Source organism: Bombus vancouverensis, chromosome 15 (genome assembly GCF_051014615.1).
Source record: "Bombus vancouverensis nearcticus chromosome 15, iyBomVanc1_principal, whole genome shotgun sequence".
Classification (NCBI taxonomy): Eukaryota; Metazoa; Arthropoda; class Insecta; order Hymenoptera; family Apidae; genus Bombus; species Bombus vancouverensis.
The window spans coordinates 11,555,690-11,570,405 of NC_134925.1; the positions used below are offsets into that span (position 1 = coordinate 11,555,690).

At 37.6% G+C, this 14,716-nt stretch overlaps 2 protein-coding genes across 7 annotated transcripts in view; one reads left to right on the plus strand and one right to left on the minus strand.

Annotated features, from left to right (window-relative positions):
- The window catches only part of LOC117160516 (glutathione S-transferase 1-1-like), a 157,410-nt gene that overhangs the window by 97,248 nt on the left and 45,446 nt on the right, over positions 1 to 14,716 (plus strand). For 2 of the 3 annotated variants that reach the window (XM_076624910.1, XM_076624908.1), the window contains one exon: positions 8,521 to 8,745. The exons of the other annotated variant lie outside the window; for it this stretch is intronic. The gene's annotated coding sequence lies outside the window, so the exon portion shown is untranslated. The remainder of the gene's footprint in view (positions 1 to 8,520; positions 8,746 to 14,716) is intronic. 3 annotated transcript variants of the gene reach the window in all.
- The window catches only part of LOC117160460 (cyclic GMP-AMP phosphodiesterase SMPDL3A), a 49,719-nt gene that overhangs the window by 14,525 nt on the left and 20,478 nt on the right, over positions 1 to 14,716 (minus strand). For all 4 annotated transcript variants that reach the window (XM_033341186.2, XM_033341188.2, XM_033341189.2 and 1 more), the window contains 5 exons: positions 11,281 to 11,354; positions 9,501 to 9,569; positions 8,368 to 8,524; positions 4,058 to 4,263; positions 2,830 to 3,026 (listed from right to left, as the gene is read on the minus strand). In XM_033341186.2, coding sequence (XP_033197077.1) covers positions 2,830 to 3,026; positions 4,058 to 4,263; positions 8,368 to 8,524; positions 9,501 to 9,569; positions 11,281 to 11,338 — 687 coding nt within the window. In that variant the 5' untranslated portion in view covers positions 11,339 to 11,354. The remainder of the gene's footprint in view (positions 1 to 2,829; positions 3,027 to 4,057; positions 4,264 to 8,367; positions 8,525 to 9,500; positions 9,570 to 11,280; positions 11,355 to 14,716) is intronic.

Consider the following 14,716-nt stretch of genomic DNA (forward strand, 5'->3'; position numbering starts at 1 on the left):
CTTTGGGTCGGAAGTTCTGTTATTGACTGATAGCCTGTCATCCCGATAACTGCGTCCCGTGTAAATAATTTATCGCGACGGGAACCAAAATGGAGGAAACGAAGCGGCATCAGCATTGATACTGCGCGGCGCCGCACGATTTTCATCCTCGGGAATTGACGTTTCGTCAATAAACTTCCTTTACCGCCACTTGGACGAACCTTCCCTGATTCTCTTCTTCCATTTCTCTCTCTTTTTCTCTCTCGCTATCTGTTCATCCGTCTGCCTTCCTCTCGTCTGCTCGTCGATTTAAACTATGCAGGGTTTGTTTTACGAGCGTGCACAATCCATCGTACATATGTCTCGCTTGATCCTTTAATTATCGAACTTGTCGTGCCACGAAACAAGTATCGTTCTATTATACAAGATAAATATACGCAATGGCTCACGCAAGTATTCGAAGAAACTTGCTACATTGTATTACGCGAAACATTTTGAAATCTCATTAGCGCCGTAGCGAAATTGATTTTTACGAAATCTGACGATACGGAATCTGAATTCACGACAAATTTCCCCCGGCATTAAACGTGTCATTTCCCCGGTATGTTAAATGTGTCGACTCTTTTGCCAAATACTCCTTCGGATTAGTTAATTAATTGAATCGTTAAGGAAGTTTCTTCAACGATTCGTCGAAGGATTCTCATAGATAATAATTATACAGACCTTCTTTACATCTTACAAAGTTGGACTCACTTGTACTTGGTACTACACATCGAACTGAATCTCTCGCTGTAATACTGTAACGTTCGTCGCAAGCAGCTTGTTTCTGAACAAAGACTATTGTATTCCTGCCATAAAAGCACATTTCCCTTCGAGTGCCATTCTTCGAAAAGAAATTTCTTCGCACTCGAGCAAATCTTCTTAAGGGCAACTTCCTTCTGGATCAATGTTGATTATGAAATTTCCTTGCCTTCTTCCTTCGTACCATTTCATATCGTTCTTTGAGAGAAGCTATTACGTCTAGATGACAACGGTAAACTTTTAATTGCATTTTCTTCGAAGCAGTCATTTCGATGAGAGCTGTGGAAAACTGCACTTGAAAAATATTGACTGCTTAATGATGAATCGTATAATGAATTACAATTGCTATTGCTCCGACGTTTACTCTCAGAACGATCAAATAGCAGGCCCTGCAGGAGAAAAGCGGGTCGTTAAAACGGGAAAACCGAACAAACAAAGGAGCTGGCCGAGCAATTCTCCGAACGATGTTATTCTCACTTTCTTGTTCATGCTCCTTCTTTGTTTGATCAGGGATCTCGCTCGTAACGGTGTCGTGAATGCATTACGTCGAATTGATAGAGAGCATGAACATTCGTATAAATGTTCTGCGTGGAAAGGGTAACGCGGTTGTTCGACGTACTATGTACAAATTATTCGAAATATGCGCATTATACGAAACTTTTTGAAATTTCGTTATCATTATAACGGGACACGGTGATTATGAATCACGGTGATTATAGCAGTAAAATGTAAAACGGATCTGGAAACGTATATCAAAGTTACAAGAGACTTGTTGCGAATATACATTTCGTGAAAAATTAATATACAACGTGAATAATAATCGAAAACGTATAATTAGCGTAACCGATGGTCTCGTTAGATACTATGGCTTATTAATACAAAGAATAGTCGACTGTTTCAAATTTTACGAATATAATCACTATGCTTCGTAATCATCGTGTCCCATTGTATGATAAATGTAATGGCAAAAAAAATTGTATCACGAGGTATCGTCACTTTCTGCAGACGCTTTTATACGGTGATATTTCTTGGAACAAATTTTTTACAATTTAAATATAAATGCTGAAGAAATGATAAAGAAGTTCGTGAAATGTAAGTACGTAAAGTGGCAGATACGTTTCAAAGAAGTACAAATATATATAGAGAGTATGTCAAGAAAGTCATAAAGAAATATCATCTCTTCGCAACCGCAATAAAGATGATAATCTTCACATATTCGTGCTTCAAAGAACTCACGGTAGTGAGACTTCATGAAAGTCTCTCAAGTATCCAATATGTTTTTCCTTTTTCGAAAGAATAAAGATACGACAGAGAAAAATAGGGTTTTAATTTTCTAAAAGAATTAGTCGATCGAATCTGTGTTTGTCGACAAAATTTATACAACTTGTTGAAAAGCGAGAGGAACAGCCTGGAGGAAATGTCGACGAAGGATGGGATTTGATACGCAATCTCTCGTCCGGCTATATAACCTTGCCATAGCGGGGATAAACAAAAGTTTGCGAAGCTGCTGACTTTAATAACGTTACGTATCTTAAAACTCAGTGGAATATTGTTCCGACGCAAAAATAATAAGAACTTCAGGATACTGGAAACGATATCGCGATAACGACATGTTATGAGTTCAGTTTAATAATATCATCGGTGAATCGTACGAAAACCTCGAATAAGAGTCGATAGTGCATTGCGATCAAAGTCGAAGTAGCAGCAAAGTATGGTTGCAAATATCTCGTCGAAAAGCGACGTGGTGTTAGTTATCTGAAACTTATGCTTAGAGTGCAGATTCGCTTGCGTTTATGGGAAATTTGGAGATGTAAAAACAGACAAAATGTAGAAATTTTTACGATACGCGATAGATAAAACAATTTCCTATCTAAATTTCATTGTTTTTAATTATATTCATAAAAATATGAGAATTCGCACAGATATCCGCGCTCTACCTGTGGAACAGCGTAACTTAAAAACCGCTTTCTTCGAGACGTGCTGCTAAATGCGCGCAAGACCTTCGCTTACTGCCGGTTTCCATTCAATTATAGAAGAAATGTGTCTTACCGTTTCCTTCTTCCTCCGCGCGGTCTCGAGAGTCATCTGGAACCAGGACCATTGATCGAAAGGATCCTGCGTGTTGTCGATCGTACTACTTCCGGAGCGATGTAGCATACGATTGTCAGCCGTGTTCAACCACAAATTCGTATTGAGGAAAATGATTCGATACTTTTCCGACCGCTGCTCTATCGTGTAATATCCGGCTGTAACAAGTGTACGAAATAGTCGGATGCGTTTAAGCTGCCAGTTTATGCGGAGTACGCTCGCTTTTTTTTTTCTTTTTCGCGATCTTCTTTCGCAATTCGCTCGGACGGCGGATGTTATTGGACTTTTATTGAAACGGCACGACGGCAACAGGAAGCGGTAGGTAGAAGGGAGAATTGTTCGGGGAAGAAATTTTTGTTTGCTCGAGCGCTGCGCTTGAATTTTATTCGTTCGTGTGTTCGTAAAGATTGAAGTGGGTATACGTTCGTGGAAATGGCGGCTGATTGAAGCCAACGCGGGATGCTCGTATTGTATTGGGTGAGAAGTATCGAAGTGGTATTGATTTTTTCGCATAAATAATGGATCTGAAAAGGGTTGTACGGGCTATTAAAGCGACTACTCTGTAAAGGAGGTTGTTGGTGGGATAAAAATCTGTTATATCGTTAGGTGGAAGTTGTTGTTAATCGTATGTCGTTTGAATTAGGTTTTGTTCAATTCCGAATGGTAAAAAAGGAAAGGAGGAGCAAAAGGCTTATGAGTATAGCGTGTGTTGACATTCTTTGAATAGAGAAGCTGAAAAAATAAATAAACGAAAGTGAATAAAAATTGAATAAATTTGAAAGATGCTGTGCGAAGCATAAATTAAGACAAAGCGTCGTATATGAAATAGTCCTGTCCATAAAACAGAAATAAGAGAGAAACGAAGCTTTGTAACTGTATAATCGATTTAAAGTACACTCGTATCAATATTTTTTCTCTTTTGCCACGAGTTGGATTCGGAATAGAAAACAGCAAATAATGGAAAAAGAAAACAGTCGTCTTTTATCGATATTACTAAAACAATTTCTCTATATGAAACATAGGTATTCTCGAGAGATTCGGACTCAAGAGTACGTCCGCTTGCTTTAATCCGATTTCCGAGCCGTTCGCCATTGCAAAACGCTTTCACATAGAGAAATATCTTCCAGTATAACGATAGAAGCCAAAGAGAAGAGTCAAGGCAGGGAAAAAGGAAAACACTTGTTCGTACCAGTTTTAAAGGTATCCAGAGCTTCCTGCGGCAACCAATGCTGCCAGATCTCGGCGAGTTGTGAGAAGTTCACCCCGATGTCGTCGTGTCCGAGCGCCGGAAACACAAACTGTTCCTTAAACGTGCGAGACAACAGATCGGTCAAATTCCGCAAACACTGCAGACGAAGCTCGGCGCTCATGCCAGTAGTGCGCGTCAGCGCGTCACTGCAACAAGTAGTTACAGGCTCGTTAGTGTAAGTACGTTAGAGTACGTAACATATGGCTGACCAGCGTCTGTCAGAATTATTACGATTTCCCTGGCAAATACGAAGAAACGTTGCTTCGCGTAATGCGAATAAATTCAAGCGGGATGCTGTAGTTCAGCATCTCAACGGTTTCAGCTCCAAATCGATACAAGAAGAACGAGACTGACTGAGAATGACTGTTTTTTATTATAGTATGTAAGTCATAGACTACTAAAAGGCATATTGGCCATTTTGCATACAGATTTCTACAATCAAGAAAGTATACCTGTTCTCAATCGATTCGTGTCTGTCTTTTGATCTAAATTGTTAACCTTTTACTGGGGAATATTTTCTTGCGTATGTAGGAATAACTATATTCACATGACGAAATATTTCGTCATACCCGGTTAGGGGATTAAGGGGAACTTTTATCGTTATTGCTACTAATGAATAAATTAATTCTATCATAAAATTAGTACATGACAGATGTTTTCAAAAGAGACGGTATCGGTATTACGTATGTACAGCATAGTTCGAAACAGAAAATAGAATGTTCGTCGAAGCGTTAAAAATTAGACGCGATAAACCCAGGAAAGTATGTAGCTTAAGAAACGATGGACGTTAAGTATACACACGTATGGCTTCCACTTAGTACTTGGCACACGCTTGGTAACACGTTTTAGCTCTGATTTATCGAAAGGCCTTAAAAGAATTATTACAGACAGATCCCCATAGAAAATGAAGTCTTTCTCTTTAATAACGTGTCTCGCAAAGATTTCACTTAATTCTGACTTTGCATTGAAATATCGTATCATAAGAACTCGTTAAATAAGAAATTACAGTTATCATTTTACATTTCTCCCTTCCTTTCCTTTCCCTTCCTTTCTTCCCGGTGGTGGAGAGAAAAATATCTTGATGTCAAAGCGTCAAGGTTTCCAAATGAATGAAAATTTTCAACCTGTTCGTATCTAGACGTGCAAAGAAACTTTTATAAAACGTATGCATTTTTAAATGGCGAATTTAATTAAGAACTTGGAAAATCGAATGATACAAGTCGAGAAGTATGAACAGAGGATTCGTATCTAGACAAGTACGTAGTTAAAAATGGTTTGTATATACTACGTACACGTGTTGTTGGAACTTAATGAGAAAGCTGCGGAACTTCGTACCACCCTTTACCAGAACGCCATTACAAAAATTGCTGCAATTAGATTCTCTTAGAGACTGGATTTTTTCCCTGGGAGCGAAGATTTTCTTCATTAATTTTTATTTGATTCCAGAATATTACATTGTCTGGACCCGCTGCTGCTGTTAGGAGTTGTATCTTCCGGCTGTGCATGTGCGCGATCTTTATAATTTCAGAGTAATATAATTCCTATATGTAGGAACCAATTTAAATCGGAGGAATGCCGCTATAAGAGCTACATTTTACACGGAAAACCTTGATTTCAACATTTGCGTTATTTATCAGCATTCTTTGAGAAAATTTAATTAATCGTCAAAATCTTTTCAATCTCTTGCGTAATCCTGTATATTTCATTTTTGTTTCGCGGGCGAACGTACGACAGATGCAAACTGTAATCCAATATATCGGGCAATTTTAGATTCGTAATAATGTGGTCGGAGGTAGTTTAAGATGAAGCATTAAAGTACATTGAAAGACTGAAAACAGAACGCTATAAACGGAGGAACGGGAATAGAGAAATTGTAGATTTCGCGTGTGACTCTGACTCTTGCTGAGTAATCTGGGTTGTTCGTGAGAGTGTGTGATATCAACTTTGTATTGTGAATTGATGGTGAAATACGATATCAGTCACGTAAAGTCGGAACAACCAAAACCTCGAAATCGAGTTGCAGCGCAAACTTACATGAGTTAGCATTTGGATTTCTTGTTCGATAACTCGTTGTATCGTTACATAAATATTTTTGACGCGTTAAATATTCTTTTTCGTCGATAATGTAGAAGTTTCTTTGATAAAAGAGCTGAGATAATAATTGCTACGTCGACGTAATTAGCATAATTTTGTTTTTCGATAAAATGTTATGTCTGAAAAGGTGACTGCTAAAAGAAAAACATTTTTTCTCGTACTACTAATTATTTCAAATTAATATACGTAGAATTTTTTAATTTATAAATGCATAGAAAAAAAATCCGTCCCCCCCCCCCCCCCGAGAAAAACAGAAACAAAACTTAAGAGAGATAAAGCAATGTTCTTCAGCATCGACAATTCAGAAATTGGGAAATCGTAGAATCAACATCGGAGAAGTTGTTTTCATTCTAAATCGTTTTTAGAAGAGTTTACAACCGGTTTATAAACTCTTTTTCCGTAAAAAAGAAAGTTAAATGAATGTGAGAGTGAGTAACTATCCTAACGAATAAAATGTGTTTTCTCCGTATTTACTTCTCTATCTTCCCTATTGTGAGAGAAACAAACTTTCTTAGTTACCTGATAATTGGTTAGAAGTATAACGCATACATGTATACACATGGAACTACTGAACTTTCGTGCATGTTATGCATGCTGGATAATGTGGTTGCACAGTACTATGCGTATAAGTTTGTTTTACAATAGGATTACAGCTCAAACACTATATGTGCATATATATCTGTACCTGCGTAGAAATACTTAAGAATTAATGGAATTGTTACGTTTTTACAAACTGTGTAACATCTGCTCAAAGCAAATAAAATAATATTCCAGGAATTGTATTATTTCAAATCGTATTATAGATACACACGATTTAAAATTTCAATGGAAGAAAATTAAAGCGTAACCGTCAAGAGAGAAACCGTGAGAAAGTGTAATTAAACACAACTCCCGCTTCTATAATTTCTTTCCGATAATAAGCTAAAGAAATTACAAGTGCAATTGGCTGGGATAATAAACTTATATCGATACTAATGAATGTTCATTAGATTTCGCAAATCAGAAGGGAATTATCAATTTGTTCGATAATTTATTCATAAGTGCATTAACATTCGCGATTCGGTTGTATGTAAATAAATCGATCAAACTCTATTAAACTAGCGATTGTACGGTTTAATTTATACGAAGCACGCAGCCACTGTGTTGCGTCCAACAAACACAAATCTTTATAGTCCACTACATTCTTGTTCCTCCAGTTTGCGAATTATCAATTATCAGATTAGTTTACGAAACTGCGTGTTAAAGGCTAATCAGTTTTCGTTGATTCATCGGCCAATTTACTAATAGCCATCAGAACATTCGTGCGATACCGATTCGTCATCCAATCGAATGCTCGTTAATTTCATCCTCGATTTCTATTTCCGTCCGTTGTTGACACGTTGAATATTCGTCGTTTATTATTTTCGTAGTTACCCAGTAATTAGAATTTCACGTCACATTATCTGGGCATTCGTTTTTATTAATTTCTTACTCCATGAAAATCGAATTGTCGCGTTAAGCTTGTTGCTCCGATGATAGCGATACGCCGATTAATCGGTTGAGCATTCCGCAAATCCTACATCATATCGCTAATAATAAGAATACTAAAGTGAGCAGCGTTAGCGTAGTATTTTTGATTGTCAACCCAACTCTATATAACTTTTGACTTGAACCGCGAACGAAGTTGTAGAATGAAAGTTCTGACAGTGTCGAGATTCGCGCTGTATAAGCTAATTTTTCAACAAGTCAGACGCCGAATTTAATCTGTCCATCGAGAAACGCGATATTTCGAACCACAAACTGAGGAAATCTAAGGTTATCTGCACTTCGGAAGCTTTTCATTTCAAAAAAATACTATATAATTTCGTTATTCCTTTGCTCGTTCGTTTAGTTGTTTGTACGAGCAACGTCGAAAGTTCTTCGACGATAAGAGATATGCGTGTAATAGCTGTAAAAGATATTAGCACATACCCTTGCAATATCGACATATATTCTATACCATATATCGATATATCCTTATTAAACCTTTGTAGTCATACGATAAGTATCTGTTATTGAGCGATACAAAATTGAATGTACTTGTACCTATTTAATTAGTATGTAAATGCAATAAATGTAAATACGATGGCATGTCAATACTATTCATAGTCATTCGTAGTACAAATTTGTAAACTTACCCCGTCCAAAGAACGAACTTGATTCCTTCGCCGCGATTGGATGTCATTGCCATTGCTGCTGATTCTACCAGGGCCCAGGGCGAATCGCAGCCGTAGTCACCGAATTCTCCGGGGGTTTTCCGACCGCTGTTCACACCGTTCTTCGTGTTCCAGCACGCTGAAAGCAGGGACCTGGCTAAGCTGAAGAGGAAACAAGAAGACAAAAAAAAAAAAAAAAAAAAAAAAGACAAAGAAAAACAGAAATGAGGAAACGAACACGTGGGAACATAGTGCTCGTATTAAGGGAGCAGCGCAGCGGACGCTCGTGTATTGCCACGCTAACGTCCAAATGACACGGAGTCGGCCCCAGCTCGTGCTTGGTATGGGACGCAATTTCAGGTAGCGTTATTTCATGCAAACCTCGTGCCAACCAAACACGCCAGGTACTTTAAAACGATCGGTAAATAGCGACGGGAACAGGAGGAAAATATAGGCACGGGTAGCAAGGGGTGAAAGCTGAATATATTCTGTTCCTGAAATGTTTGACTAAACTTTAGGGGCGTACTGTGCAAAGGTTACATCGCCGAAGGGAAAAATTTTATCGAATATTTTGCGACAGAGCTTGGGGAAAAAAGATTTCGTTTCTTCGGGTTTGATTAACAGTCGGTGCTGTGATATTTAGTCTTTTCAATGCCAATTATAATGGAACGACTGCTCTTTTACGAAATTTTATGCGAAAGATATAAATAATATCGAATCGATTGCCAAAGCGAATGAGATTGAAAACGAAGGGCAAGATTTCGAAGCCAAAACATAGGTTAATATGAAACATAAAGTTTCTTTATTATATTTTCGTGTTATATACATCTACTTGTTTCATATACACGTATTACAGTAGCGTAATCGAAAAAAAAACGTATTATAATTTCGTGTATGAACTGTTATCTCTGTTTACTATTTTATCGATCCAGGCGATCATGATGTTCGTCAAGTTTTGTCGGTAGGTGTATGTATATTTGTATATTATATCGATTGTGTGTATCTTTGCATCTTTGAATTTCGCACAGATGCATAAAAAATCGCTGTCTCGCGACAACGATAAGGAGAAGGCAAAGACATATAACGTACGTACGAAATAAAACGAAGTTACTTACCGTTTGCCGCGTTTGCTTGGGTGGAGTACCTCGGATCATAGTGGATGTCAGTGATGTGCCAGAAATACCCTAGAAGCAGAGAGAACGAGGTCGTCGCGCCTTCTGCGTTTCAGCTTCTATTTGCATCTCGTTCCGTTGCATTTTCATTCATCGTTTCTCCCCTACCGTTTCCGCGAATCAACGTAACGTCACGACGAGACAAGGATGCAAAACTGCGAGGTTGATGCCTTCGAAAACGCGAAGCACGGTTTCGAACGAATTCGATCGTCATCGGTAAACGGATTCGTATTTTCCAGCGCGACGAATCAAATCGAGACGAATCGAATCGCCGAACATAAGACGGATTGTTTTAAATTAGTCGCGCAATCCGTTTTCTCACGAAGTGCGGCTAGTTTGCAAAGTAATTAGACTCGACGATCGATTCAACGGGTAGATTGAATTTATCAAACCAACACACGCAATCCCGATGGCTGTTGTTGTTGAATCTCGAGCGTTTTAAATTAGGATGAATTAATATTTTGACCAGGATCGTTTAATTAGGATCGATCAAGAATTTTAAAGCACCGAAACGTAACAATATCGTGCAAAACTTTCCTGTCGGATAGGTCTTTCGCTGTGCGTTTCAAAAACGATATCTACACAATTTTTAAGTAATATTGCACATAAGAGTAAACAGGACAGGATGGCGTAACAAATAAATTGCATACAGGATTGTTAAACTACCGTGCTGAAAAATTTCTAGTCAGTTCAGTTTGCGAAAGAAATCCGTACCTTCATTCTATCTATATTCCGATCTAAATCTATCTTCTGTATTCCATCTTCTGTTTTCAATCTATATATTCCGTACTATTCCAGTTCTAACGTGATTATTAACAAGACTTCGGAGCTATATTTTTACGATCGATAATAAAATATTTATTTTTGCATTTCAGTTTCAATAATATCTTTATCTATCCACTGTGCGCTGTACTACTATATTTGTAGCCGCACAATTGCATAAAAATATGTACATAAACAGAGTGCAGAAATTTAACACCATTTAATTCTGTCCTGAAAGATGTTTTTCAACCGTTTAAAAGAAAAATGAGTATAAACCGTTCTGCGTAGGCCATTAAAACGCTTCTAATACGAAGTAATAACGCGGCGTTATATCCAGGTGTTAAAGTTGCTGTTAATTATTTCAAATCATATTTATAGGTTTAATAGCAAGTACAAAATGACTATACATTGTAAAGAAATAAATTCCATTTCAAATGTAATTTTTCATTTGAATGATCCAACGAAAATTTTTGTTTCACGAGTAAAATACTGCCAATGAGAAACTTTGGAAATTGAAATACTTTGCAAGTAATCATACTTATATCGGCATTCAAAGTAACCTTAGTTGAAACAGAATACCTTAGGGAAGATAAAGGAAAGGAAATTTCACGTGAATTGGGTCAAGGAATTTTCGTGAACTCGATAACTTTGTTATAACATTTTCGTTAGTGGTCGTACGTTACGTCAGCTTGTTAACTTCGTCCATAATTAACCGTAACAAGGGGGAGGACGTTAATGTACGACTGTCGAATAAATTCTGTCTCGATCGCGCTCAAAGAACGCCGACCCATATTCGACGTGGAAAGTTTCACTCGTTTTAATAATTCAGCCAGTCGGCAACATGGTTGTATGCAACGAGAAATAACGCGTACAATTCAAACGCGCGTTACGTAGAATTGAGGTTGGATCTCCGCGGTACGGTAGCAAACACAGTCGTCTATATACGTATGCATACATTTACCTATTTTTCCTTGCACCGCGCATAGCCACGAGAGCAGCATCAGATAGTCACGAATCATCTTTCCAGCTTTTGATCTGTAATCAAGTAAATCAGTCGCTTAAAAAGTTGGTCAAAGTCGATTCAGCGCCAAATCTACCATTAGCCCATACCAGAGCCCTGGGGAACGATTCGCGACATCGATAATCTCATTGTCATCGAAATTTACTAGTTCAAAATTAACATAATTTTATGGGTAAGTTGGAATAAAACCCTGGCGGCCTTATGAAATTTCATGAATCCGGCAACTCGGATCCGTTCGGTGCTAGGAACAACGGCTGGCCTCGATTTTAATCTGAAATTTCATTTCGACGGTCGTTGACAACGATGTGTCTTGTAAAAGAGCCGTGGAGTAAACGTGCATCATAAAACACTTTACAAGCCTCTTTCGACTGCAGCGAGAGATCTCGGAAAAACGTCGACAAACCAATAACCGCTGCTCGTGGATCGTTTGACGACATAACAAAGAGCTGACGCAATACTTGAAGCGCATAAATACGCAACGTTTGGGACGACGGCACGCGTCGATGGAAGCGAACGTTGCGAACGAGCTTTAGACTCGTTAGCGCTAGATTTGCTTGGTAGAGAAAATGCTTCTTCCTTTTCTAAAGTAACACAAGATTATTTCCCGAAACACTACGAACGTTCGTGAATTTTTCTGCAATTTGATATGAAATTTCTGTATTAAAAGCTATTTTTATGTTTTTCTAAGAATATTTCTATTGAGCTGATGTTCAGAGGTTGCAGGGTATTATCCGTATAGAAGTATAGTTGTTCCGTCAGAGAACTACCAAACCATTTTCTACTTGTATAATTCTAATACTGAATCAACGATTCGAACTAATTTTTATGCTACCAATACCTTCGTATACGTGTATGTAAAAATATCGATAAGCAGTTCGCCAAACACGTAAATCAAAAATCTTAAATCAAATAGTAAAATAACGTTCCAAAAAGACTTTTCATAATTAATACCACATTTAAAAGGTATGAAGGCACTCTTTGATCGAACGATCTTCTATCGCTTTTAGTTTCAAGACCCTTACATAAAATATAAGACAAAAATCGAACTCAATTAAACTCGGTATCCGCCTTTCCCACGGCAGTAAAGTAGTTCAATTAGATATATTCTTGATACAAAGCATTATCGCGGAGTTAGGTTAATTATTCAAAGAATACTTGATGCGAAAGGTAAGTCTTTCGAGTTCATAACTCGATGCTCGTCAATATTTAACGTCTTGATGAATACTTTAACCGACGGAAAAGTTAAACGCTCGCTCGTACCTTCTTTTACTCGCTGCTAGAAACCATGAGTATGGTTTCTGGCGGTGCAAACACAACAAAATCGACGAGCTTTCGTGACGGCGCGCGGTACCGCTTTTCTATTTCAAATTTTCACTCTCGATGGATTCCAACGTTAAAGTCGAGATAATCGACTACGATCATCTACGTTTACCTAACCTGGCTCGCTACAATTTCTAGCTGGTAAACTCGATTAATACATTTTCAACAATAACCCCACACCCCGGAACTTTTTCTTAAATCGTTAAAAAACAAATTATTACATTATCGACGTACGTCTAGGTCTTAACGAACGTAGACACAAGTATAGACAAAATCTGTATTTTTAAGGAATACGTTTGATAAATATAAGTTACGATCTCGCTTTGGCTCTTTTATAACTATGAACTCATATACCTGCAGGGCTTTTTATATTCAGATGAGACGCTCGTCACGAGGTAAGGGTCGATATGTAGATGTAGGTCATCTTATTCGATAATACGAAGAAATTACAGAAAAATGATCTCGGTGACATGTGGTTAATAAATGAATATGGATACAAAGATAAATCGTTATTTTTGCGAACTAAACTTAGATTCGTAGATACTTGTTTCTTTGACATTTCCTCATAGCAAATTATTACGCTGTTTACTCGTTTTTTTTTTTGTTCTACTTTTCCCCCTATGATGTCGTTTATATGTCACAAAATATATACGATATTTCTTTCAAGAAATTAAGTCATTTTTGTTTTTATGAAAAATATCACACATATAAAATGTTGGGATAGATATGCTATTACGCCGACTATAAAATCATTGTTTCTTCTTTCATCTTTTTTCTCTATACCTACTGTTTAGCAGAAAACGCTGGTTAGTGACATATTTTGCATAAATAATAAACGTTGTGTCACCTGAACTAAAAATTATAATCAATGATGGAAAAAGTATTTCGCTCGCCTGCAGCCTAAGTAGGTTGATTAACTTTACTCATGAAATTAACTCATTAGCTCCTGTCACGAGGTGTTCCATAAATTTCTAGATGCTCTTGTTTGCACGTTCTGATAAGCGTTCCCGACGTTATATAATTTTGAATATTAAAACACTTCTTTTAATCTATAATTTTTCTGCTCATACTATGAACCACCCTATTAATAATACATTATGGATTATTCATAATGATCAAACAGATGACATTTGCGTTTTGCACGCTTTAAGTAATATCGAAAGTATTGAAATTTTGCGAAAAATGTTAGATTCATAATTCGTTCAGAAACATACCTCGTAAATTATAATTAACCATTAATATCGATATCGCGTTATCAATTCGTAGCCGACTTACACTTTACATTTAAAGAAATATTAATAATCTCAAACGAGTAAAGTGAGGAAAAAGTCGCAGTTATAAGAACTTTGGACCTATTATAGCAGCTAATAATGGAGCACCATTAATAATAATTATTGCTAGGAATTTGTAACTGTATCGCGCGTCTAAAGAACGAGGCAATATCACCGAAGCTTCTTTCAAAAATATGGTTACACGTCACATACTGCTTTAATTCGGACAGATTATAAAATGGAAGTTCGATACTGGGGGGGGTCTTTCGACCCTTTAGAAACGAGTCACGAACCGTTCGAAAATTTGTAGCGAATAACGTGAAACGATCGCCAGAATACTCTCGTCGCGTACCGCGTCGTAATGCTGCTTCATTTGCGAAGTCATTCAGAAACGGTGATCCCTTAATTGTTTCGAACGTCGTATTTACACGTGTTCTCTTTGCGAAACTCGAAAGTAAACTCGACGATCACGCGTATTCCTCGAATCGAATTGCTTAGCAGGTTTAATTGCCTCAAACAGTCTGCAAACTTCCACAACGCGTAAAGTACTTACGTACGGATTTAATCCCGGTCCCAACGCCGTACAATAGGGGTCGCGTATCGACGTATTTCGAATCACAATTTCTTCGACGTTCGACCGTACTTTTTACAGATTGTGTCGGTGCTATTGACGCAGCGAATCTTGGAAAGTAGAAACGACGAAACGGATTTAATTACGCCCTGGGGAGCGTCGTTATCCTATGGTTTCGTGACTATCTGTACTCTTGTAGCCAAACGTTAAGCAA